Source organism: Labrus mixtus, chromosome 2 (assembly GCF_963584025.1).
Source record: "Labrus mixtus chromosome 2, fLabMix1.1, whole genome shotgun sequence".
NCBI classification, from domain to species: domain Eukaryota; kingdom Metazoa; phylum Chordata; class Actinopteri; order Labriformes; family Labridae; genus Labrus; species Labrus mixtus.
The window spans coordinates 32488656-32515491 of record NC_083613.1 but is presented as its reverse complement, the minus strand read 5'-3'; the positions used below and the strand labels follow the sequence as shown (position 1 = coordinate 32515491).

Here is a 26836-nt window from a genome sequence, read left to right as displayed (position 1 = left end):
CTAAGCACCACAGGAACCGATCAGCCTATATGTCTTTTTTTTTTTTTTTACTTTCCTTTTCATCACTAGAGGAGCAAAACAACTGATGCTGTATTTAGACAAACGCAAAACTCCTGCACATTTCAGTCAAGTGAGCGACCAGCGGTAATGTCATGGTCAATGAACTCCAAATGGACTTGAGCTTGTGTTGCACTTTTCTAGTCTTCTGACTGCTCAAGGCACTTTTAATCTGCAGGTCACACCTACACATTCACACACTGATGGTAGAGGCTGCTGAGTAAAGAGTCCATCAGGAGTATGTAATCCCACTCATACACATTCAGAATGTATGCGTTGTTTTCATGTTCTCTTGGTGACATTCCCTGATAAAAAAAAATCAAACATTAAGCACACGGAGCAATTTGAATCAGACTTTCAAACGGCCACTTTTTCGAGGGGAAGCAGCAGTGCAGTGAGCAAACTTCTGTTGCCTAGTAACAGTAAGCACCGCTCATTGTAGTCTCAACCTCTGCCAGCGCAAAAAAAAGAAAAAAAGAGAAGCTGTTAATGGATACAGGCCAACATTATTTAGAAATCTCAGTTCAGTTGTAACTATTTGTGCAATAATCATCTGCTAGTGCAATCATTATTTTTTTTAAATATTGAAGCTCATGATGCATCTTTCCAAGTTGCTGCACAATCAGAGATTTTAGGTAGCAATAATCCTAAAAAGCTGTAACATCCTGGAGGGACTAGTTTGTCTTTATGGTGTCAAGACGGCGGCGTGGAAATGATGAGCAGATGGTGTCTCTTCACCGAGGTACTCTGTGACCCCTAGACATTATAATCAGGACACACCTCAGTGTTTTCAGAGCTCTGTTTGCTCCTCCTCTGTCCCTGCTCCGTCTTCATTGGGCTGCCTTCTGCTGATTGGCTGCAGCTGCAGGAGGGCATGGCCGCTCTCTCACCAAAACAGGCATAAAAGGCGGTGTGTGTGGGATCAGTCACAGAGAAGCACTGAACACACAACAAGTTTGAGCTGCATTGACTGAGAGCCACTGCCAGCTTAACAAAACGTGGGAGGTGAAAACAGCGAGGAGAGGAAAGAGTCTGCAAGAAGAGGAAGTTTTTCAAAACATTACATTTTTGAACAAGTGTTTGAATTTGTGGTATTTTGCAAAGAGAAGACAAAGGCAGTGTTTGTTTTCTTTTGCTTTGCTAACAAATCTGAAAAAGCAGCATGTCTCTGGAGGTGAAGGAGAAGACTCAGGTGCGTCTGGTGTTTCTTGGAGCGGCAGGCGTGGGCAAGACGGCGCTGATCCAACGCTTCCTGCTGGACAAATTTGAGCCCAAACACCGGCGCACGGTGGAGGAGATGCACAGCAAGGAGTACGACATCGGAGGGGTCAAGATCACGGTGGAGATCCTGGACACGAGCGGCAGCTACTCCTTCCCCGCCATGCGGAAGCTCTCCATCCAGAACAGCGACGCCTTCGCCCTGGTGTACGCCGTGGACGACCCCGAGTCCCTGGAGGCGGTGAAGAGCCTCAGGGACGAGATCCTGGAGATCAAGGAGGACAAGTACACGCCCATCGTGGTGGTGGGGAACAAGGCGGACCGGGAGCAGGAGCGCCAGGTGTCCAACGAGGACGTGCTGTCCACGGTGGAGATGGACTGGAACAACAGTTACCTGGAGGCGTCGGCTAAAGAGAACGAGAACGTGGTGGAGGTGTTCAAGGAGCTCCTGCAGCAGGCAAACCTCCCGAGCCGCCTCAGCCCGGCGCTGCGCAGACGCAGGGAGACGTTCCCCAAAGACATCAACTTCAGACCGCCCATGAACAAGACCAACAGCTGCATCCTGTCGTAAAGGGAGACCGAGGAGGAGGAGGAGGAGGAAGAGTTTTTTCTGTTTCACAAGATGAGAGGACGGAGGGTCATGTTGTGATAAATGCAAAAACCCTGACTGTTTTATTTTGAAGGCGAGAAGTGAAGAGCTGCTGGAGCCAGATTCAAGAGCGTGGACTGACAAAGACGTCAGGTTAGAAATGTGAGAGACGGAGGAGGAGGACGAGGAGGAGGAAGGCTGGACTTTAACAGAGAGCCGGTCAAAAATAGTGTGAAGAAGAATTCACCACTCCGTTGTTTACTCCACCTCATGTCGTTGCTGCTTTTATTTTGGTGACGAGCTGCTTGTGTTTTTGGATCGATGTGTAAAATTATGAATTTTCAGATTTAAAAAAAAAAAAAAGTTCAATAGACTGTTTTTTTTCTGACACACACGTGCGTGTATCTGTGTGTCGTGGTTTGTGTGTCTTTCACGTCTTTTAACGATCAGCTGTAGCACATGGAAAATGTTTACAACGTTTTTATAAACGAGTCGAATTTGCCCCCCCCAAAAAAAAAAGAAGCACGTCATGACGACTCGAACGTTTTTACAAAAAGTGGTGAAATGCAAAAGGTTAAACTGTTGATGCACTTTTCATTTTATGAAAACATTAAAGATGTTTTTTTTTTGTTTTTTTTAATGGATTGTTTTGTTTTTTTTACTATGAAATGATGTCGCATATGATTTGCTGTTTGTTTTTTTAAAAGATGTAAGTTGAAAGTGGATGAAACTGTAATAAAAGAAACAAACATGTACAAAGGGAAATGTGATGTGTGAATCTTTCTTTTACATGCAGCGACATCGCCCAGGAGAACGTTTTATAAGTTCATTCAAGATGATTAAAGAAACATTTAGAATATTTACATTTAAGGGATTTATTTTTGAAGACAGGTAACAAAGTGCTTCACCACAGACAATAAAAGCACACTAATAGAATAAAACATTATAAATGAGTGCAGATCTGGTCTCCTCTGGCGGGCTGGTCCAATGTTTGGAGGGTCTGTCCCCCTTTAGGCTTCAGTCTTGACCTTAAAGCAGCCAGCAGAGCTCTACCAGAGGATCTCAGACCGCGTCCTCGTTCACAAGGGGTTAAAAGCTCTGACATAGAGGAAGGGGTCAGCCCAGGTTGTGCAGTAAGAGTCTTATATATCAGTGAAGGGATATTTACATCATATTAAGTCGTCAGACAAAGTCAGGGGGCGTGTGACTGGGGCATTTGAATTTATTTAACTTATTAACCCTTTCTATCTCTTATAAGATCCTCTTCAACATAAACACAAGAGATGGCAACATAAACATTGTGTAAGCTTCATTTTTTAAGTCACAATTAAAAGCAGGCCCCGACTGATTTTGAGGCCGATACCGAAATCAATAGTAACATAAAGAGATAATCTGAAAGCGATAAATCAGCCGATATCTTTCTTCGATCTATGTTCGATTTTTATAGACATAAACATTTATTGTGTTCATCCCTCAGTTATCAAACACTTGTGGAAAAGATTTATCATGAAGACAAGATGTTCAGCGTGTTGGTGCATCATGGCTCGACGCTCTGGAGAGTGATGATGCTTGTTGTAATCCATATAGCGCCCTCTGCTGGTGAAAGAGAACTGCTAGTGTAATACAATGAAACTCAAATTAAAGTCCATTTCCCTGGTGAATAAATCGAGTGATATCTGCGAAAAAAAAATTAGCTGATACCGATAGCCACTTGATATGCTCATATCGGTCGATATAATCGGTCGGGCTCTAATTTAAAGTACCTATTATTTATTTATTTATTTTTTATTTATTTTCTATTTATTTATTTCGAACGATTAAAAAATAGATGAAAATGAATAAACAAATTTAAAAAAATAAAAATCTGTATAAAATAAAAAAAAGGAGGTTTTTTACCTCGCAAAAAGAAATTTACTTGCAATATTTCAGAATCGAATTATTGATTGTTAGTTCATACAGGAGTTTTCTTGCAGATTTTAATAGACTCACTCTTTTCCATCTCACCTGTATGAATTTATATTTACAATTCAATGTACAAAAGACATGTGAATAACACAGCCAGAATAGTTCATTCTAACACAAGTCTCGCCTCTGACAAGCCAATCATGGTTTAAGGATTTTGAGGTGGACGACAAGATTTCAAAAGGGGGCCCCAATTCCACCCCTCTTGACACGCCTCTGGATGAAGTGAAAAAAAAAAGAAAAGATAAAAGTATTTGAAAGAGTGTTGAAGAAACTTAAATATCTTTCCTTCAGCATGTTTGTCACACTGAAGAGGAACACAGACATCTGAGGTAACATGAGGTTTTTATGTAACATTTAATGGACGCATCATGGGGCGTCAGGTGGCCTACTCCCGCACCCCATGTACAGAGGCTTTAGTCCTCATTAAAGTGGCTGTGGGTTCAAATCCCACCTCGGCTCTTTGCTGCATGTTATCCCTCACTCTCTCCTCCTAACATCTTCCTCTCTGTTCAGCTGTCCCATCTAATAAAAGCAACAAAAATAACTTAAATAATGGTTGATGCAACATGATTTCTGATTTATTTTATGTTCATTTTCTCCTTCCACAGCTGAGTTTTTTTTTAAATGTTCCATAGTGTGCTGTGATGTGGCTCAATAAGTCCTCCCTGTGTCTGTTGGTTTGAGTATTTGAGGACCTCTGCTGCCACCTGTAGATGAAAAACACACATTGCATTTCATGAATCTGGATAAAAGTAGTGTGACCTTCGTGTCTGCGGTTTTATCTTCTCATCACAGAGAGAGGGGTTGATGTAGACTGAACACTGTGTTGCTTTTTTTTTGGTTTCTACATTCTTAAATGTTCTGACAACCAAATAAATGTGACTTTATGTGACTGTCCATCATCCGTCTGTCATGACTGGATTTGTCTTCAGTCAATCAGAAGCGTCTCTTTGAACCTTTAAAGCCTCGTTAGCTCAGACAGCTGTAACAGTCTTAATACCATGAACACGTTTCACATCTCTGGAAATGATTCTAACTAAAGCTGAGAGCAGGAGGGGCGTGTACTATGAAGGGTTCACCCTGGGTTTTCAGTAGGCCTACATACCTGCTTCACTTTTTGCCAGGGTAGATCGCCATGGTAACTTGTATCGAACACCTCACCTGCTCTGGAGCAGCACCTTTATGAAACACCGCCACCTGACCAATCAGACCTCTCGATCACAAAGATCTGTGAGCTGATCGAGAGAGGGGAGGAGGGAGAGAGACCAGCAAACACTTTGTCACACCTGCAGTAATATATAGGCTACAAAACATATTTTGTCCCCCCGTCTGATGACGATTCTGACGTCAAGTCGGGCGCCTAATTATTTTCCGACTTTCCAAGTTGTTGTTCTCGACTTGAGCAGGTGTTGATGTGCGGAAACTGGTTTTTCCGACACCACCTGAATGCAGCATTACTCCAGGTGTGACACCAGTGACCGCCCTCTGGCCTGTTCTCTTCTCTTGCTCATGCTCACAGTCTCTACACCTGCTGCCACCTTAAGCCTAGTCCACACATAGGAAGGTATTTTTAAAGCTGATGTTTTTCTCCTCCCAATTAAAAAATGTTCCCGTCCTCACATGCTACGTTACGGCTGTCACGAGCCTGCCAAGTCAACAACCACGTCCTTGACATGTGAAAATGTTCTCTTTCTTTGCCATGCACACTTCACTTTTCACAGAGCCGCTCACTTACACTACTGACGTCCAAACCTCCTCTCTTTTTTGTTTTTTTATGTTATGGTTGATGACTCGCTCTCCCTGCAGGTCATGACACACCTCGATCAATGGAGCAGGTTGAACAGCGAGGCTCAGGTAGGAGGACAAACTGAACTCATGCAGAGTCTGAACTTTAGAAAATAAAACTCCTGATAAACCTGTTGATAAAAAAAAGGGCTTTTTTAAGTTCCTAAAATAACTGAGCACACAGTTCCCCTAACTGCAACCTGTCGAGCAGTACACACACACACACACACAGACACACACACACACACACACACAGACACGTGTACACATGCACACACACACACAGACACACACACACACACACAGACACACACACGCACACACACACAGACAGACACCCACACACACACACACACAGGCACAGGCCCACACACACACAGACAGACACACGCACACACACACACACAGACACACACACAGACAGACACACACACACACACACACAGACACATGAACACATGCACACTTACACACACACTCTCCCCTCCATCAGATTAGTGTGAACAAAGTTTCCTGTTTTAATATTGAGGAAGTAGCACAGTTAACGTTTGCAGGCAGTTCCTCTTTCAGTCCACTTTTAAACATTCTTCCGCCTCGGCTCATGATCATTTGCAAAGGGAAGGGGTCCCAGCAGCTTCACACACACGCAGGTGTGTGGATCTGTCATCTCCAGACTCAGGCGTCTACTTTTACTCATGCCTGAGAGGGACATTTTGAAGGATTTCTGGACATTTCTGACTGCAGTACACAACCTTTACAAGAACAACCTGCCCTGCGGGACGCCATTCAGACAGCGTTAAGACTCGTGTCTTTGCCCCTGGACTTGGTCAAAGCTCCTCAGCAGATTAAAGCGACTCTGAGGCGTTTAGAACAAGTTCAGGGTCTCGGGCAGATACCCCAGCGAGAGTTTTTATTGGTACGATTTAGTGAAATCTCAGCGGTCTATATGAAGGTTTCATGATTGATTCTCTTTTGTGTAAGAGCTAAAATAAGGTAGTATGTGTCACATGTATATTTTTACTCTGGCTGAGCCGTCATCGGTCATGCGTGGGTCGTATTTGTAAGATGAGGCACAGATTTAAACGACCCACATTCCTAAAAAGTTTGGACGTTGTGTAATTTATAAACAGGAACATAATGTGATGGTTTGCACAATATTGAATTTATTTATATTTCACTTAAAACAGCACATCAATGTAAATGTTTTGTAAAATAGGATTCACATTTTGGAAAAACCATACAAGTGATTTGAAGGTGAATTAAAGGGGACTTTATAGCATTTACTAATAAAGTATCAGTTCCTTTTTTAACATTTAATCATAATAAGTCGGGGCGGCAGCAGCTCAGCTTTGCTGACCAAGTTTGGGAAGTGTGACTTGTTGTAGAGGTGGAAAAGTTTCCTTGAGCAAGGCACCAAACGCCCAAGTGCTTGAGCGCTCATTCATGTGCAGGCGCTCACTCTGACATCTCCCCCATAGGTCGTCTTTGTGCGTGTGCGCGCGCGGGTGTGTGTGTGTGTGTGTGTGTGTGTGTGTGTGTGTGTGTGTGTGTGTGATCCTCAAACATGAAACTTCTCTCATCTGGTCGTTTCAGGTGGCAAACGAAAGGTTGTACTGACCTTTTCTGCTGGTTACATGTAACAGGATGTACTCACAGGAGGAAATGAAGGCACCCCGACACCCAGCGTGCACCACCTAACCTTCCTCTGACACCGTCCTGTATTTCCTAACGCTAACGGGTGCTGTCCCATTTAATATGAATAAGCAAACTGCAGCTGAAAAACACTGTTTTACATTTTACACCTATCGCTTCATAAAGCAAGAAGCCGCAGCTGTGACTGAAACTGTGACTGAAAGTAGAGTATCAGAAGTGAGGCCACATGTTCTGACAGCTCCAGAAACGTCTTCACACTTCAAAAATGCAAAACCGCTTTATCTCTGCCAGCAGGTATAAAGTAGTCCCAAGCATTAGTCACTTTAAACATGCATCCCAAAGAATGACAGGAGGTCTCTGACTCCAGAAGAACTGATTTATTTACTGGATTCTGCAGCGCACTCAAAGGGGCTGCATGATACATGATATGTTTGTGGTATTTATGTTTTTCAAATGGTGACAGAGTCAGTGAAGTGTGACAGTTTGTCGAGTCGGTGCAGTCCCATTAAGTAACAGAGAAAATGAAGCTTTTTCATGTGTAACATACGGCTAGAGCAGCCTCTGTGTGTAACAGCAGAACAAACAGGAGGAAATAAAGCACAGGCTGGAGTCAACCTGAGGTCTTGGTCATCAATGTGTGTGTGTGTGTGTGTGTGTGTGTGTGTGTGTGTGTGTGTGTGTGTGTGTGTGTGTGTGTGTGTGCTCACTAATGTCAGCAGGAATGTTAAGTGTTAAAGTGTGTGTGTGATGCCTCAGTCATCCACAGCGATGTTGCGGAACAGATAGGCCATGGACTCTCCGTTGTGGATGCGTCGGATGGCCTCAGCCAGGATCATACTGACGTCCACGGTTTTGATTTTTGGACACTGCAGCTTCTGCAACTCGTGAGGAACGGTGTTGGTCACGACCACCTGGGGGAGCAAGACACCAGCATGAATGCATGTCAGGCAGATAACTCATGTTTGAGTAGTTTAAAATAACAAATAAAGCAGAAAATGGTTAGTGTTTGGAGTGGGCGGGGCCTAAGTTTGTCTGTCTTAAGTTTAAAAAATAAATCTCAATAGCCGATATGATTTGGGTTTTAAGTGAAGTCTGGTTAAGTTGAAGTTCACACAGCTCCCTGACACATAAAACAAAGCACAGAAAAATCATGAAACACTCTTTTGAAAGAGACAAAACAATACGAGCGTTTAAGACATTAGCATTAGCGCTCAGTTTTGACCAAATGAATTTTGTCCTGATGTTGACCTTGACATTTTCCACCCTGCACACGTGGCCTTACCTCATCAATAGCAGACTCCTCTATGAGCCTGGGGGCGTCGGCCGACAGCAGACCGTGCGTAGCCATGATGTAGATTTTGTAGGCTCCCCTCTCCTTCAGGATCTCTGCAGCTGCTACAAAGTCGTCCACGTCGTCGATGATGTCGTCCTGACAAAGTGAGTGAGTCGCAGTTTAAAGGAAATACACGTTTATTTTAAAGCTGCTGGAAGACTTTATGTTAATATGCAGCGCACACAAGTTAGATTACCACAACAAAGAGGGATCCCTCATACGGCGTCTTATAGCAAATCAGGAGGTTTTATTTTTTAGTTAAAGATTTATTTTTGGGCTTTTTGTGCCTTTAATGTCGAGATAGGACAGTGGATAGAGTCTGAAATCAGGGAGAGAGAGAGTGGGGAGAGACATGTGAGAGATTACATGCAGGAAAGGAGCCACAGGTGGGACTCGAACCCGGGATGCCCGTCTGGAGGACCACAGCCCCGCAGATCATGATTTTTTAATATGAGACGCTGATTTGTTTTTGACTTACAATAATGATGGCGATACGGCCTCCGACGTCTCCAACGACAGTGATGGGCGGCTTCTCCTTTGCCATCATTACTGAAAGACACAAAAGGAGGAAAATGACTTTTCTGTAAAAGAGTTCGGTTCTAACCTGTAACCTCCATCGGATTCTACAGGGGAGGTAAATCAAATCAAATAAAAGAGGGAGATTTGGTGAGAAAGGATTTGATAAAAAACAGACATGCAGGACGGCTCTACACCAACCAGTTTCCATCCACCACCGGACCAATCATGTGACCGCAGGCCACTGGAGACTACGAGGGCTTCATTTGTGTTGCTTGTAAACTGCATATCTGATTTAGTACGATGGTTAGAGATTGTGTTCTTTTTTAAAAAAAAAAACTGATACCACTATCAAGACTCTGAAACGATACTTTTCTATGTTTTAGTTGAAATCGAGACAAACTTGCATGAGGATGATGATGTGAAAGAAATATCTTGCTGATTGTGCAACATGCATTTTGCATTTCCTGCGTCATCTTTTGTTTTGGTGAAATGCAGCCAAACTTTAGAGCTCTTTGCATCCTTCAAACAGCCGACCAGAAGTTAAATACCTGTCGGCTGGAGATTCAACAACTTCGTTAGACGAGCGCTGTTTGTGTGTTTTTATTGGGGCTGGATATCTTTGGCTGCCTCACGATTCGATTCAGAATAGATTCTGGATTCAAAGTCTATGTATGAATTAGTACTTCAGGATCGACTCCAGTCATCTGTGAGACTGGCTGAATTTATTGCTGCTCTATTTGTCATTCTCCTGAGTTAAAGAGCTAGCTTTAGCACTTAGCAGGGAGTCACTGATTAGCCCAAAACATTTTTTAAATTAAAATAAATGAATCGATTTTAACTCCCCCCCCCCACCTCTAGTTTTTAAGTTATATTACAGGACACGTGAGTCTTGATAGCAGTATCAGTAAGATGAAACATTTGAGGTTTTTGGGTTGTAAGAAATGTGGAACCAGGGTTTGGATCTCCACCCCTGATGGTGGTCGATGGACTAGTGGGTGTAGAGCTGAGCCTCCTTTATGACCCACAGACCAGCAGAGATCATTAGTTGTAATCTTATCAAACACTCTTCTTTACAGATTATTATACTGAGGACGAAACATTTCAGTCTCCTTTGCCCTAAAAAGTATGAAATGCTTCAGGTGTTTGAGCAGATTTCAACTAAGGAACAGTTCTGGTCTAGAAACTGCATAACCACGATACCCCTCTTCCAAACAACAGCAAGACACGCTCACAGGCCGTTTCCCAAAATCCAACACAAGACCGTACAGCAAGGCCTCTGTGCAAGGACTTTCAAAAAACAAAGAGAACGAAGCCATTTCTGAGCTCAAAACCTGTCGAAGAGGGAAACATGCAAATGGGAAACATGAGCAGAATTTGGGAAAAGATCATGAATGGAGCGCTTTCTTTTAGTTCATGCGGAGAGGAAATCTCCCGTTTCATAATCAACAGAGGGCCAATTAGTTTGTAACTTCACACTCGCGCAGAAGACTTGAGCAGAGCGAGGATCGAAATGAGATCTCCATTCTCTTCATGTCTCCATTCGGCTCTTTTCCCTCCTGAATTTCCAATAATCAGATTCTTGTGGGTTTGAAAAACCAAAGACAACATGAGCCTCGTTGTTCATGTCACAGTCAAGGAATGATTCTGACTTCACAGAAAACAAATTCATTTCAACAGAGAGGATGTGAGACTGAGGGCTTCCAACAAAAAACATCGACTCTTTAGGTAAAAAAAAAAATACCCAGTGTGCTTCTATCTATCAGGACAGTACGGCCATCTCTTATAAAGTCTTATATGTAGGGTGGACAAGCCGGGGTCAGGCAGGTTCCCACTCATGGTGATATGAATTAAAGGAGAAAATGCAGAGGCAGGCCTCGTGTTGCAGACTCAGAGAAGAAGAGTAATGCATCTGTAACGTCAGCTGTGAGCTGAGCTGAGCGTGTGAAATACTCAAAATCAATAATGATGCCATCAATACTCAAGGCAGCTTTGATTTAAACTCCAGGAAGAGGCACACATGGATCTTAACCTGCATGATGGGGACATGTGCATAGTGTTTAAATTCTGTTGGTGTGTGCACGAGGTTTCTTACAATACCTGAATTTTAAACTTCCAAATATTTCTAGCACAAATCAAACAGTAATGATACCGGTTGCAGTCCTTAGCACCCCAGTGGAATTCATTTTGCATTTTGAATTAACAAAAATTGCAGGCAAACCTTTGCACACTTTTTAAATTGCACAAATACGTCTGCAACGGTTCAGCACCGAAACGTTGCAGATGTATTTGTGCAATTCAGACACCTTAATGACCTCCTCTGCTCTCTGTCTGTAAGAGACTAACACATATATTTTACATCTTTATGAGATGCTGAAAGGATTTGAGAATCATCCGTATTTGCTGACCTGTGAATTTGAAAGGACCATTGTCGCTCGCCCTCTTTCTCTCTCGCAGCAGCTGTGGGTTAAAAATACAGCTGAAGATCTGATGGGGTTTGTTTTTTTAAAACTCTGGTATTTTTTGGATTCTACAGATCAGAGGTTGTATGGTTTTGAAACGCACGCTATCAAAAAAGTATAAAACGAAAAAAATTAATTAAGGTCTTGAAAACTTTAGTGTGCACTGACGAGCCTCCTCATATAGTGCAACAAAAAGAATCAACCAGATGCAGCGCCCAGCATGTATGAAATTCCCCAGAGTTTTCCCGCCTATGGATTTTGTCTTTACTCAAATCCTCTTTGCTCCGAGTCTGATCGGAAAACATAAAATCTCAAAAGAAAAAAGTAAGAGAGCAGTGTCGGTCATACAGCGGCCGTTGTCAACAGACTGTTGTCATAGAGACGGGGCACGGGGCCTTAAGGAGTTCATGTTAAAGTTGATGTAGCAATCATCTATTTTTGGACTCCTGTCACTTTTATTGTTGGATTTGTGGACGTTTAAAGGAAGCCCTCAGTGACTCATCCTGTCGTTCCATGCAGTGAGACCAAAAAAGAAACAAGAAGCCATTCAAGTGTTCTGATCATACTTGGGAGCTCTATCCCAGGGAATGGGACATGATGTCTGCCGCCTGCGTTGGCTTGAGAAAAAAGGACGGAACAGAAAATATTAATGACCACATCTGACAAAACAAAAGACAAACCATTACAGAGAATTCAGTGAAATCAACAACTCTCCAGACTTTCCTCTGAGGAGGAGGAGCGTCTAGATCCCAGAGAGTCAGCACTCAGCCGTGAGAAGCCTTCCTGTTGATAAACTGACATTTTATGTAATCAGTGCACAAGTGAAGGCAGAGAGAAACGACTTGAACGGAAATGATTCAGCTCCTGCTGCTGGGAAAGAGATAAGGCTGACATGAAACACATTTTCAAGTTGAAGGGGAGAGAAGGTAGATTGAGTTGAAAAGAGAGTAAAATGGGGAAGATGAGGAGGAGGAGGAGGAAGGAAATAAACCTGACAGTGGTGTCAGTCAGTCTGCAGTATTTCACAGCTGGCTAACACATGGCCTGAGGCAGGGCTGACCTGACCTGAAACATGCTCAGGAAGCTGACGTGTGAGAGAGGGTCAAACATCAGGGTCAGCATGGTCTCTGGTCATGGGATCATAGGAGTGTCCGTTATTCACAGTTTTAGAGATTCATGAGTGAGGATCAGCGCAGGCATTTTGAACTTATAAAGAAAGCATTTGAGTGATTTCGTTTCTGAATTTGTGGCATAAAATCTTTTATGTTTTATGATTTCTGTGAAGCTTCAAACACATGGTGAGACTCATCCTCACAGATCCTGCTGACCACATAGATCCAAAGTACATCCATCCATCCATTATCTTCCACTTATCCTGGGCTGGTTAAGCAGGCTAAGTAAGTTGCCCCAGACGTCCCTCTCCCCAGCAACGTTTTCCAGCTCCTCCTGGGGGATTCTGAGGCTTTCCCAGGTCAGACCGGATATATAAACTCTCCAGTGAACTCTGGGTCTAAAGCAGTCCAAATGAGTGGATCCAAATTCAAGCACTCAAATTCAGCTGTTAGCAACAAAGCTTTCTGGAAACCATAAACTAACAGGCTGCATACAGGAGCATAAAAAGGTCGTCTGAGATCCACGCCTGCCAAGCACCAAAAGCAGGAAGATTTCATGTCAGGTACATTTTTGTACCAAATTAAGTCATTTCATTTTTTTAAAGCTTTAACCACATTTTGTTGTAGCTGCAGCTTCTTTCTCCTGCATGTTGGGGCTTCGCAGGGGCATGCTGACACACACAAACACACGCACAAACACACGCACAGGAACATCAGCCACGTCATGTTCAGGACATGACTTACCCTGCTGCAATATGTCTGCTTCTAGCGAGCTTTAGCATTAGGCTAAGTAAATAGCTAATATGCGGTGACATTTACAAAAGGGGTCAGCCAGCTCTCCAAACAATTTATTTACCCTAACCCTTTACTTTGGACAGTCAAATATGCTTGGCAGGGGATTTTTTCATCTACCCAACAACGTGGCCGTTGAGTCAAAAGGTTAACTTCAGACCCTGTAATCTTATTCAGCCAATCAAAGAATCAAGTCATGAAACTGCTCACACCACCAAAAAAAACACATCTCTGAATAAATGTGAGAGGTTACAGAAGAAGATGAAACTAAAAGTAAAGACCGAAGAGCTGGTACGTTGTGTGTCTTACATGGCAGCTCCAGGCCGGTGTGTCCTGTGGTGGTGCGGGACAAGGGGGGAGACTGTCGCCCATCGGCCATGTCTGACTCCGAGTGGTTGGCCTCGCCGTGCATCACCGCCAGCCCGAGTCGAAGCCTCTCAGCGTAGGACTGAGCTCTGAGACAGACAGACACGCGGTCACACAAAAGTCAAAGGAACTGACAGACACAACACAAACACAAACAGATACGTAGGCAGAGAAAGAGAAAGAGCAGAAAGACGTTGACACAGAAGCTTGGACGGACTTTAAGGGACAAAAGGTGATATGGAAAGAAAGGAGCACGCTTAAAGAGAAGAGTTAAAGAAAGACGAGGGCAGGAGATGTTAAGTACTTTAAAATATTCTGAGTGTTTAAGATTTTTATTTTTACCTCTTGGCAGCTGAAGGAGACTTTGCAACAATTATAGCATTCCTGTAATCTGGGATCTGCAGGAAGAGAAGAATGTGATCATTACATGTGATCTTACGTTCAAAACAAACACCAAGCATCTGTCTTCTATGCCAATGTCCATCTTTGCTATGGCACCGTGCCTGTTCACAGTGTGATGTAGCCTCACCTCGTCCTGGATGTACTGGATGAGAAAGGGGGAGGCCCTCAGGTTGTCAACGGGGAAGTTGAAGAATCCCTGGATTTCTTTTTGGTGCAGGTCCATGGTGATGATGTGAGTGAGACCTGCAAAACACAAACGCCATCACAGATTTAAGAGCCAGAGTGCTGCCTGGCTTGAAATGGAAGAATGTGAGAATAAGGGCGCGGTCACACTGGCCATCCGTACCGTCAGTCATTCATCTCCTTGATTGTATGCAGCCTAAGCTTTGACGACGCCTGAGGTACAGCTGTTACATCAAAAAGGCTACACACACACCGAGATGTTTCCCTAAACTTGTACAAACTCTTCTGTGTTTTACAGTCAGGAAGTAGTATATGGTTGTTTTCACACATGCATAAACCCCTCAAGAGGTTTCCTGTAATATCTGGGGTGAGATGAATGTTTTAATGTAAACAGCAGAATGTTTCACCCAGACGTTTTTCCTGTGAGCCCCGGGGTGAAATGTGCAGTCATGAAGTCAGGGGTGAGGGGATGTGTGAATACAGCAGGAAACACTCAGGAAATCCAGTGTGTGCAGGTGAATATTGTGGAATCAGCGGGTGACTGGTGCAATCTTGTGCAGGTGCTGAAGCTGCTTCATTATGTTTTCTGCTCACTGGACTGTACTTCTCTGCTGTTTCCTCGATACTGTGAACACGCCCCATTACACAGAGAACTTTTATTATAGTGTCGACTCTGTTGATCTGTCCGCCATCTTTCTACAGCATTTTTTTTTCAAGCCTGAAATGAATGCATTCATTTTCTACTCGCATTAATGACGTGCTATATTGTCCCTTTAGGCGCACTGTAGGAAAGCCACCTCAGCGTCTCCCTGTAGTCACAACGAGACCTCTCATTTTACTTTGAAAAACTCCCATGAAGTTCAGCTGACGAGTCATAAGTAATATCCACCGTGTGACATCAAACATTTACCTTCACTTTATTCGTTTTTATTGACTTGAAACAAGATCTTTTTATTTGTCGCAGATAAGTTCATTTTGTAATCTTCGACCTATCGGCAAGTTCCTTATCGTCTTTCAAAATAAAAGCAGGTTTGTATGCAAACAGGAGGAGTTTATGACAGTCCAAAAATTCAAAATAAAAGCACAACAAACATGTTATTCACCGCTGAAATCCAGCCATTAATCGTGATTAAAAAATTATTATTGATTGACAGTCCTTATTTTTAGAGTCAACAGCCCTGCCCTCATCAGCTGTCACACCCAAATTATATTCATAGCTAGCTTGAAAGTTGTTTCTGTGTCTTCAGGAAGGGACATGTTATGTAAGATGTGAATCTGTCTATTGTTTATTTGTGGTTTTAGAGGTGACAAAATAACCACACAGTCCTTACCAGCTTTAGCTAACATGGAGGCGAGCAGCTTGCAGACGATGGATCCTCTCTTCCTCATCTTGCACTGCTTGCTGTACGGGAAGTAGGGAATGACCCCGATGATGTTCTTGGCACAGGACGTCTTCAGGGCGTACGCCATGACCAGCAGCTCCATGATGGCCGTGTTGACATCTCTGAGAGACAACACACGTTCAGTTAGAGCATTAATGTAGATGTTAGAGTCTGCAGACGCTGAGCTGAGAGACGATTCAAGAGGTAAAGACAGATGAGGTGTTTGGAGGTTATCAGTGTCGGGCTCAGGCTCAAACCTTTTTACTCCCATTGTTTTCATATGACCTGTTTTCTGGACTCCACCTAAACCAGCTCTTCCTTTGAATCACAAGTCAAACCTGCAGGTTGTTGTTGTTGTACATTGGATCAGCAAAGGAAACACAAAACCACCTGTGTTACTAAACATGACACTAATGTGGAGGTCAGGTTCGGATATAACACCTGGAAGAAGTTAGACAGGTAGCTCATAGAACTGTCTTTAATGAAGATCCCCGATCTGCAGGGCAAGCTTCTTCAAATGGTTTAAAGAGGAGGACAATGATCTGGATTTGTTAGTCCGCTTTTTTCAAAGACAAACAGACACTATATTCATCCCATGGAGGGTTTCAGGTGTATCCCGTTGCTCACACTAGGGTTGTAATACTCTAAAGTCTCGGTCTCGGTCTCGGACTAGGTGTACTCCAGATTTTAAATCAAGACCACCACTGATAGGTTATTTTTCCACGTCATTACTGTGATTAGAAAGAAAATGCCTCTTTCTAAAAAGAACAAATAACCTCAATTCATGCATAGTTTGATTTTTATCCACCCGGTTACGGCCGAAAACCATCCCGGTGTTACGGTTTAAGTGAGGGATTTTCCAGTGATATTTATGGTCTTGGCTTTGTCTCGGTCTCACCCTGCCTTGGTCTTAACTCTGTCTCAATCCTATAAAAAAAAAAAATGCCCTAAATATCTATATCCGTATATATGAATGTTGTATTTCTCAACTTCTCATTTCTCGGCTGAGTGAATCGTTTTCTTCTTCTTTGCCTCTTATCCAGACTGAATCCGGCCCTCTGTTGGAATCAGGATAATACTGATTTCTGGACCTCTGAAGTTTTGAACCACATAAACTGGAGGTCTCTTATCCTGTTGGGATTACTTTTTGAGCATGTGGGCCAGATATTAGGGGTTAGTTAATTTTGCTGACTGGGACAGTTCCACCGCTTTACAAAGACGACGTGCTGTTGATGTAACAAGAAACTGTTTGTTGCCACTCTGGCCTTGTCAGCTCGTTGAAACCAGAGATGTCACACAGGCGGGTCAGTGGCCTTCAGGATCTGCACACACTCAATAACAGAGGCTCAAATTTGGAATGTCCCTCCTGTGAACCCTCAGTTATCATCCAGACGGTGCTTCTCTGTGTGGCTGATGATCAAGGACAAAAACAGAGGACTAGACCAGAGAAGTAAAGTGGCCATAGTTGTTTTTATCCCTCTCTCTCTTTCTGGAAAAAACGTAATCTGCCTTTTGGACTCAAACCTCCCACACAAGCTGACACAGAAGTTTTTTATTTAAGATTACATTTTTGGGGCATTTATTTTGGAGGAGGACGGTGGAACCAGTAGGAAACCTGAATGAGAGAGTGGGGAATGATATGTGCCAAAAATGCCTCGGGCCGGAGTCAAACTTGTGCTCCTCACTTACCATAGCCATAGCCTCCGAGCATGTGATATAACCACTAGGCTAACCAGCATTTGACAGCTACCATGGTATGCGTATGGTGACGATGTCAGTATGGTAACCGTGCTGAGGCCCGGTTGGGCTCAGAGCGATGTAAGCGCTGGTCTGCGGGGGACTGGGGAGGGGGGACGATTATGCTTCAGCGTGGTACAGGAGAAACTTGACCTAGTGTGGGTGCGCCCTAAAGGTTGCTGTTGCTGCTACAGGCTGATCAGAGTAAATCCAGCATCACATTTTTGGGCTGTGAGATGAAAACAATAACGCAGAGGAGGATGAAAACCTCAGAGAAGGCAGACAGAGTTTGTTGGGTTTGTCATTTTACACATTCAGAACACATGAGCACAGCATCTCTCTGTCTCACCTGGGGATGGTCTGAATGATAAAGATGTCTTGCCCACGGACGGACTCTTTCACATCCACTCTTGTCTCTGAAAATAAAACAAACAAAGTAATTAACATTTTGGAATCTGAGTTACATGACAACAAACCACCGCTTCACTGTGGAAATGAGAGATTTGATATTTATCAGCTGTACCTTTATTTGACTCTTGGTAAACCACTGACTTGCCCAACTCCACACCCAGGCGTCTGGGAAAAGAAAACAGACAACAAAGTGTTAAAACACAAACACACCCACCTTTATGTTGTCATACATGTGTATAAATGCTGCTGTTTGTACAATTAATTTAGCTTTGACATGTTATTGACTGAGCAATTAACTTTTACTGCAAATACATTCTGCCTACCAATTAAACTTCAAGTAAAAGGTCACATGACTTTGCAAAGTCATCTTGTTGATTTTCATTGTTTATTTCTTCTAAAAATATATTTTTTAAAGATTGATTTTGGGGCTTTTCCTCCATTGGAGAGATACGACAGAGGACAGAGCCGGAATCTGGGGAAAGAGAGAGAGGGGGGAGTGACATGCAGGAAAGGAGCCACAGGTCAGATTCAAACCCACAGCGGTCCACAGCCTCTGCACACAGGACGAGCACACCATCCGCCAGGCCACTGGCTCCCCTTCTTCTAATAATTCTTACTGATTACTTTACATTCTCTTTTGGAAATGATGTAATGGAGAGTTTTCCCTCAATGAAGTTTTTCAGGATTTGAATAAATGATGATGACAATGATACTGTGCATATCACAGCTCAGAAAAACAACAAGGAACTAGGGAGTGGATTCATACTTTGCAACAACTTCTCAAATGCATCCGCATGACAGTTTCATTGTTTTGTTATTTTGTAAGCCTGTTAATTGGTTCACTCCTTCAAACAGGAAGAACTATGAGACAACATAAAAGGACTCGAGGATTGATATGTGCCCTGTGGTCATCCAGGGTGCAGCTAGAGCAGGAACAGACAGTTTTCAAGATCAGAGTAGTCCAGCACACACCAGGATTCAGTCCAGACAGACTTGAAAGTTGAATGCATATAAAACATTGGAGCCAACAACAAAAGTACTTTGAAGTTGAAACTGCGACTGAGTACAGAGCGGTCCTGTTGCATCAAGTCAAAGTGAGGACAGGCCCGGGCACCATGAACACGGCGGCGCCTTGAGCGGAAAATCACGCTGTTTAATTTTAATACTAAACAGCCACATATCATTGCCTATTATGATGAGTGAACTTGATGGCTCCTAAAAGCAAAACCGCAGCAAGGGTTTGGCCCGGTGACAGTGGGCGGCTCCTTTTGCCGGGACACACAGCCGAGATCCCGCTGGCAAGGAATGACATTCTGCCTCGACCTGTTTACATCCCTCGACTGTGATCAAATGTTTCATCCAGTGCAATCATCCTTTACAAATACTTTATGACTACACACTGAAGGGGAAAATCAAGGGATACGGGGCGTGCTTCACATGTTTTGTAAGAGTATATATTTCTATTCGTCTCAGGATGGACAGCTCAGATTATTGCTCGAGTCCTGCTTGCTTTGAATCACATATGAAAAAGAAAAATAAGGATGACATCAGTGCCAGGGTTGTTTACACTCAGTGCAGACACCATGTGCAGCCCTGAGTAAATACTCACTTTAGTATTCATTAACGTGTTCTGCGTGCTCGTTATGTGTTTTTAACCTTTGCACCTCAAAAATATCTCCTTGGCAGAATAGCAGAATAATTCCCAATCATGTTCTGCAATGTTGCCAAACAACAGTTTAGCTTTCTCAGTGAGAACGGAGAGAGAAAAAGCTAAGCTGTTCCTTCTCACTGTGTGCGAGTAAAGCAACTTCTGCTTGGCTCTCTGACAAGTCTGCAGGGCAGAGGGAAAAAAACATGACTGCTCAGTGCTCCCTGAATTCAGTAAGCCAACAATAGAAGATATTGGTGTTTGCAGAGATCTGAGTCAGCCAATCATTGGTTTCATACGGACAACAAACACGACGTTGTTGTGCTGCATTGCTTTCTGGTTGCACTTGTTGTTCTACTTATCCAAGTCCGATTTAAATGCCACATGAGTCATTCCCATTAAATGATGTCTGTCTGCCATAATAACATCCAGTTTTAAATGTGTACTGGTCTGCTGGCTCTCTGGCAGGGCAGAGTCTGCACAACACACTCCTTTCATCACAATGATTCCCAATGACAGGTCCTTTGAATGTCCGGCATCAAGAGAAGAAAACACTTGGATTACTTGTAATCTAATGAAGCAGATCTTTCATCTTCACTGTGTAGAATTTATTCATCTGCACTTAAAAAGATGCTGATTAAGGGTGGGGGTGGGGGACTTGATCAAAGAAAACTTGCAAAGCTCAAAGAAAATGTATTCAAATAAATCTTCACACACTCTAATTGGCAAACTTAGACCATAACTTTCCCCCCAAAACATGGAAGCTCTGATTAAGGTAACAAACAGATCTCCTACAATGTAAGGTTGTTGATATTCTCTATACTAGAATACTTTTTGAGACCACACGTTTAACATGACGCAGTCTCTCTTATTTTAAAGGAAGAATGTGCGGCTTTTTGATCCAGTAGATGCCGCCCTCGTGCACCAGCATGAAACCAAAACAAACTGCTGTTTGGTGACACTTCTGCTTTTCTGAAGCCTCCGCTCTCCTCCAGAGACACACCTCCAACCCCATCGCGTTGGTCTGCAATGTTGGGTTATGCTTATTTCAGCGCTCTTCAGTTAGCTTGTAGCTTCACATTGCACATAATGACACAGATCTAAAGACACTTACGTGATATTCAAATAATCAGTGAGTATGTTCTTCTTCTTCTCTCTAGTTCTTGACTAAAACAGCTTTTATACACAAGGGGAGGAGCCGGCCGTCCCGTCCATGTAAACACGGCTCTGACAACAACACAGCCAGCGGGACTCGAGCTTCTCCCTCATTGTAGACAGTATAAAGCTGTTTTAGTCAAGGACTAGAGAAAAGAAGAATAACATGGTCTACTCTCTGCTTATGTTAATGCCATGTACTGTAAGTGTTTTTAGATCACGGTCATTCTGTTTCAATTTTAGTCAGTCATTTTTGGCCCTGGTCATTTTTCTCAACATGAGAGGAACACAATAACCGTCTGAAATTAAACTAGTGACAAAGCTCAATGTTCTTTCATAAAACAATGGCTGAAGCTACAGCAAGTCTGTGAGCATCATAATCCCCACTTTATTGTTTTAGTCTCTAATTTGTACTGAGGTTATAATGTCTACATTTGTTTAGCATGACTATTTCTGCATTTTGTTTAGCATGACTATTTCTATATTTTGGTTAGTATGACTATTTCTATATTTTGTTTAGTATGACTATTTCTATATTTTGTTTAGTATGACTATTTCTATATTTTGTTTAGCATGACTATTTCTGCATTTTGTTTAGCATGACTATTTCTATATTTTGGTTAGTATGACTATTTCTATATTTTGTTTAGCATGACTATTTCTATATTTTGTTTAGTATGACTATTTCTATATTTTGTTTAGTATGACTATTTATGTATTTTATTTAGCATGACTATTTCTGTATTTTGTTTAGTATGACTATTTCTATATTTTGTTTAGTATGACTATTTATGTATTTTATTTAGCATGACTATTTCTGTATTTTGTTTAGTATGACTATTTCTGCATTTTGTTTAGCATGACTATTTCTATATTTTGGTTAGTATGACTATTTCTATATTTTGTTTAGTATGACTATTTCTATATTTTGTTTAGTATGACTATTTATGTATTTTATTTAGCATGACTATTTCTGTATTTTGTTTAGTATGACTATTTCTGTATTTTGTTTAGTATGACTATTTCTATATTTTGTTTAGTATGACTATTTCTGTATTTTGTTTAGCATTACTATTTCTGTATTTTATTTAGCATGACTATTTCTGTATTTTATTTAGTATGACTATTTCTATATTTTGTTTAGTATGACTATTTCTATATTTTGTTTAGTATGACTATTTCTATATTTTGTTTAGTATGACTATTTATGTATTTTATTTAGCATGACTATTTCTATATTTTGTTTAGTATGACTATTTCTGTATTTTGTTTAGTATGACTATTTCTATATTTTGTTTAGTATGACTATTTCTGTATTTTGTTTAGCATGACTATTTCTATATTTTGTTTAGCATGACTATTTCTGTATTTTATTTAGCATGACTATTTCTGTATTTTATTTAGCATGACTATTTCTGTATTTTATTTAGCATGACTATTTCTGTATTTTATTTAGTATGACTATTTCTATATTTTGTTTAGTATGACTATTTCTATATTTTGTTTAGTATGACTATTTCTATATTTTGTTTAGCATGACTATTTCTGTATTTTGTGTATTTTTCCAATGCTTCTGTTTTAATCCTAAAAGCCTGAAGAGGAGGTAAATGAGTTGCATATCAGCCACGGCTAGAAACCCGAATGAATAACATCTACTTTGTATTTTACATTAAGATGAAACCAGTTAAATAAACTCTTATAAAACACAACTTACTCCGTTATCTTCTTGGCCAGCTCGGTGCATGCGGTGGTGGAGTTGGCAGAAAACACTCGGTACCCAGTTCTTGAGATATTCATCCTGGTGTAACCATACGACAGCTTCGGGATTTGAGAGTGCGATACCAGTGACCTGTGACCCCCGAAACGCCGAATGGGCATGTTGCTATGGCGACAACGTGGGTTTCGGTAACGTTCCACCCAAGAAGAAAAATATATATATCCTTCAGAGCAGTTGAACGATAAACACGAAAAAAATAGAAAAAGTTTATCACCAACCGTAAAGTAAATAAAACTACTAGTCTTATCGTGAAAATGTAAATAACAAAAGGAACATGCGGGCTACACTCGTGTTGTGCTCCTCCCCATCGAGCAGCGAAAGAAAAGAAAAACAGACTACAGGAGACGAAAAGCTGAGCCCTGCGTTTCCATTTCCAAAACACACACACACACACATACACAGCGGGTTTATGTCGCCACCAAGACCGAACTAAAGTGCGACACAAACTTCTTCGGTCGAAATCAAAACAACTCCGCCGCTAGCGTTCAAATAGCTACAGTAAAACTTTGCAGCAATGCGGTCGCAGAGCAGGAGGCTAAAAACTCCCCTGGACGTCGTTGATTGGACGTGTGAAGTGTGGGGAGTGACGTTGAGGACAGCCAATCACAGACTGATTCAACGCAGAAGTGGGCGTGTGGAATATCGCTTTGACCAACCACTGTAGGCGAAATGGCCAAATGACGTGTAATTAAAGGGCAACGACCCCCCCCAAAAAAATTACGGTTCTTCTTTCTCTGTACTGATGGTGCGTTCAAGAATGTTTTGTTCGGAGAGGGCCAATTTAAAAAAAAAAGTACTTGTACTTGTAATTCAGATAAGATGGGAAATTAAATCCAATCCAAGCCAACTTTATTTGTTAAGCACTTTAAAACAACCACGGTTGACCAAAGTGCTGTACAGAAGAATAAATAAAAGAAATGCTGAATCTTACTCTTTGTTTCTATTCCATACGAAAAAATCCTACAGAACCCCTGAAGTTGTACACACAAGATAATTATATTTTGCACACAAGTTATCATCTACCTTACGCCCACAAGATAATAACTTGTGCACACTTAATATCTAAATATGTTAAAATATATTGAAGTGTATATCCATCCAGCATGCACTCCTGGCTGGCAGCAGCATTTTGTTTGAAAGTATGACTGAAGTTTTTAAGTTGTTTTAAAGCCTCGGTACTTCTCGATAAATAGGATCGCTTGTTAACACCTGGTATCAAAAAGTATCAAACATTACAGACAACCGTAAAATAATCTGAGTACTGCTTTCACCACTGTACATATACGGTGTTGACAACTGGTTTAAAAGTGTATCCTACTGTAAGTTATTCATCTTTTTTTAAATTATAGAGCAAATTAACAAAAAGTATTGAGAAGAACATGTTGAAATACGATCAGTTCATTAATGATAAAGACTGACGTTGGTTGATTTTTGAGGCTGCGTCTTCATCTACCTTTGAGTAGTGTGATAAAGTTTCCTAATATCTTCTAGCTGATCATATTTTGTTAAATTTTTTTCTGTGAATGTGCAGAGGAGTTACAACATAATTTTCTCTGAAATGAAACACAGACCTGTATAATAGTACAGAATTTAAATTCAGACAGTCCAAACAGGGATCATTTACAGTCACACTTTGTATTTGGTTAAATGTAGATAATGTAATGATCATGATAGATCCACACAGTCAACTTACATTTATTATACTTTGCAGAATAAAAACAATTTACTCTTTAGGTTTACATTTTGTCTTCATATGTGTTCATTTCAAACAACAGACTAATTTGTATTTAAAGGAGCAATATGTAAAATATCTACTGACTGAAATGATAAAGTGACCGTCTGATCAGACATTGAGGAAACATGCTATGTTGAAGTGCTGGCTTCTCTGACAACAATGCAGCAGCCAGTATGTCCTCCTCCTAACTTCAGATTCTGGTCCTGAATGCTCTGGATTTGTTTGGACCAGAGAAGGTAGGCGGTTCTAAGGCGACCCCCCACACAGCCGTTTTGGACGCCCCACGGTTTGCCAGATATGAGAGCAGTTATCAGGTCAACAGGTGTTGCAGCGATGGAAGCGGGCAAGAGAAGTGGTTCAGATAGAAGTGATTGTACCCGACCTAAAAAGCCTCTGCATGTTTCTAATAAGCTCCACGAGCAGAAACGTGCTCAAACTAGGATCAATATTGGAGATGCTTTTTGAAAAATGGAGAGAGGTTAGAACACAGAAAGGTTTACAGACCCATGCAGAGCTGGATAAACACTGAAGCTTCAGAGTCCACCACATGGTGACCTGAGTGAGCATCGACTCTAGAGAGGAGGGGGGGGGGGGGGGGGGGGGGGGGGGAGACAGCTCTCTACAATGTTTAGAATTTAGACTGCAGTACCCACTTTAAACACTAGGGGTCAGAGTTACATATTGCTCCTTTAAGGTTAAGTCTCTAAGATGTAGCATGACCTTTTTAACATACATTCAGTTAAAAATGTTTCAAGTCTTTCAGTGTGTTCTGAAGAATAGGGACTCAAACTTAACAACTTTAGAATATGCAGTACAAAAGTTCTGATCAGTGAATTCACAGTTAGTAAAATATAATTCTATTTCTATTTTTTTTTCATCAAACTGTCTTCACGTAGAAAAAGCATTTTAAAGGACATGAATATGTTATTGCTACTGCTCTATTACTTTACAGCTGCTGTGAGGAAGTCCTGGTTTGTGTTGATTTGAGCGCCCCTTGTGGACAAAGTGGTACCTCTCATCTCTGGGCTCATCTTGATGCATGTTTTTGTGTTTTCTTAAATCTCATGCTACTTCCTTGTAACAATCAAAAGTATCGCTCATTGGTTTCTTTGCTTTGGAGAATGTTAAAAAAAAGGCTGCCGAGTGCTGTAACCACAGACTGTAAATATTAATAAATGAAGCCTGAGTGACGTCACCCGTCTGTTCCTGCAGGGGGCTCATCTGCAGCAGTCGCCATGTTGGAAACCTCCTGACAAACATCGTGCCCACCTGTCAATCATGTCAGCTACACGCCTAACTATGGATAACACGTATGTGACTTCCTGTGTTCCTGGATCCAGCCTTAAGCAGACACTTGACAAACTGCAGGATTTTTTGCTTGGCTGTAACTCACTACCCCCCCCCCCCCCCCCCCCCCCCTCGCAGCATGTTCAGACTTTTAAAACCACTATATAAAAAATCTCTATGCTTAAGGTTTTGTTTGCTTTTTTTTTTTTTTAGGTCAAACAGAGTCCTCAATATTGATGTCAGCCTGTTTCACAACCAGTTAAAAACTCCTTTAATGTTAATCCCTTTAAAAAAATATGGCTATTTCTACTATTTTCCTACCTGAACTAACAAACATTAGAGTTCCTTACAGTGTGAACAGGACGAATAAAACCTAAAAGCATGTTCCTGCTTTGTGCAGCCGATCATCCTGGTACACTATGAACCTGTTTGGCAGTGGTGGCTGAGCGGATCACCACACCTTCATGGAGAGATACGAGTCCACACCCTTTTTTTGTGCATTCCTCTTCTGAGGCGACACTGTAAGTAATCACAGCGCTTTGAATCCTCACAGATGCAGAGGGCGTCTGTTGGGAATGATATGGATCAGCTTTGCACAGCTGCTGTAGGCAAATATTGCCCGGACGCTGTCAGAAGTTGTGCATACATACTTTAGTGCACCTGAAATTGTTGTGAACTTGCTGCTTGTTAAGATCTTCAGAGTTAATCCTGCAGCCTCGCCCTTCATTTTTAAAAAGACGTGTTACCACTTTGATCAGATTCTGTTTGGTTATTTCACCAGGTTCAACTTCCTGCAGCAGTCCGTCCTTTCCCTCCACGCGCTCCTCGTTTTTCTTCCTCTCTTCAGTGACATCGCCCTCGTTTTTATTTTTCCAATCTTTCTATGCTTGACTTTCCCCCCCCCTCCCCCCCAAGATGTCAGCCTTTCAGCACCTTCTCCTTCAGGAGGTCCAAGATGACCTGCCGCTCCTGGCTCTCAAGCTCAAATCGGCGTTCCCTTTCTTTCCTGTCGGCGCCCAGACGTTCCCTCTCCAGAGCGATCTTACCTGAGAACGAGACCAAGAGAAATTCAATCTTTAAAAAAGGCCTTTTGAGTATGACAACAGAAAACTATTCAGTGATCATATCCTCCTTTTTAAGATCAGGAAACTACATTCCTTCACAACAGACTTTTATAACTTCATGAAAAAAGATTTTGTAAAAGCTGAGAGGGTTCTTATCTGTTTCATAGATCTTTTTTTTTTTAAGATTGCAAAACAGAAATAGAAACA

At 41.8% G+C, this 26836-nt stretch overlaps 3 protein-coding genes across 5 annotated transcripts in view; 1 reads left to right on the top strand and 2 right to left on the bottom strand.

Moving 5' to 3' along the window:
* The first annotated feature begins 973 nt into the window (after positions 1-973).
* Positions 974-2369, top strand: rasd4 (rasd family member 4). Its single transcript, XM_061062615.1, has one exon. The coding sequence runs from the start codon at positions 1220-1222 to the stop codon at positions 1844-1846; it is 627 nt and encodes a 208-aa protein (XP_060918598.1). The 5' UTR covers positions 974-1219; the 3' UTR covers positions 1847-2369.
* Positions 2370-7629: 5260 nt separating this feature from the next.
* LOC132992691 (phosphoribosyl pyrophosphate synthase-associated protein 1-like) lies at positions 7630-22902 on the bottom strand. Of its 3 annotated transcripts, none has more exons than XM_061062176.1 (11): positions 22481-22902; positions 18076-18128; positions 17902-17968; positions 15765-15937; positions 14378-14493; positions 14191-14246; positions 13792-13937; positions 12145-12195; positions 9079-9149; positions 8550-8696; positions 7630-8178 (listed from the first exon to the last, which is right to left on the bottom strand). In XM_061062176.1, exons 1-11 carry the CDS (start codon positions 22642-22644, stop codon positions 8020-8022), a joined length of 1203 nt encoding a protein of 400 aa, XP_060918159.1. In that variant the 5' UTR covers positions 22645-22902; the 3' UTR covers positions 7630-8019. The 3 variants fall into 3 exon arrangements, with proteins under 3 accessions (XP_060918159.1, XP_060918166.1, XP_060918168.1); XM_061062183.1 differs by having other exon boundaries at positions 12145-12186; XM_061062185.1 differs by lacking the exon at positions 12145-12195.
* A 3581-nt stretch (positions 22903-26483) lies between these two features.
* Positions 26484-26836, bottom strand: part of si:dkey-45d16.4 (uncharacterized) — a 6975-nt gene continuing 6622 nt past the window's right edge. The window contains exon 6 of the mRNA XM_061064142.1: positions 26484-26611. Within this exon, the coding sequence (XP_060920125.1) occupies positions 26484-26611 (128 nt within the window). The remainder of the gene's footprint in view (positions 26612-26836) is intronic.

Coding starts and splice junctions, on each gene's coding strand:
- rasd4 (XM_061062615.1), top strand. CDS start 1,220: ATGTCTCTGGAGGTGAAGGAGAAGACTCAGGTGCGTCTGGTGTTTCTT.
- LOC132992691 (XM_061062176.1), bottom strand. CDS start 22,644: ATGCCCATTCGGCGTTTCGGGGGTCACAGGTCACTGGTATCGCACTCT. Junction 14,494..15,764: donor CTCCATGTTAGCTAAAGCTG/GTAAGGACTGTG, acceptor TGTGTTTTGCAG/GTCTCACTCACATCATCACC. Junction 12,196..13,791: donor CACCGGCCTGGAGCTGCCAT/GTAAGACACACA, acceptor TTTTTTCTCAAG/CCAACGCAGGCGGCAGACAT.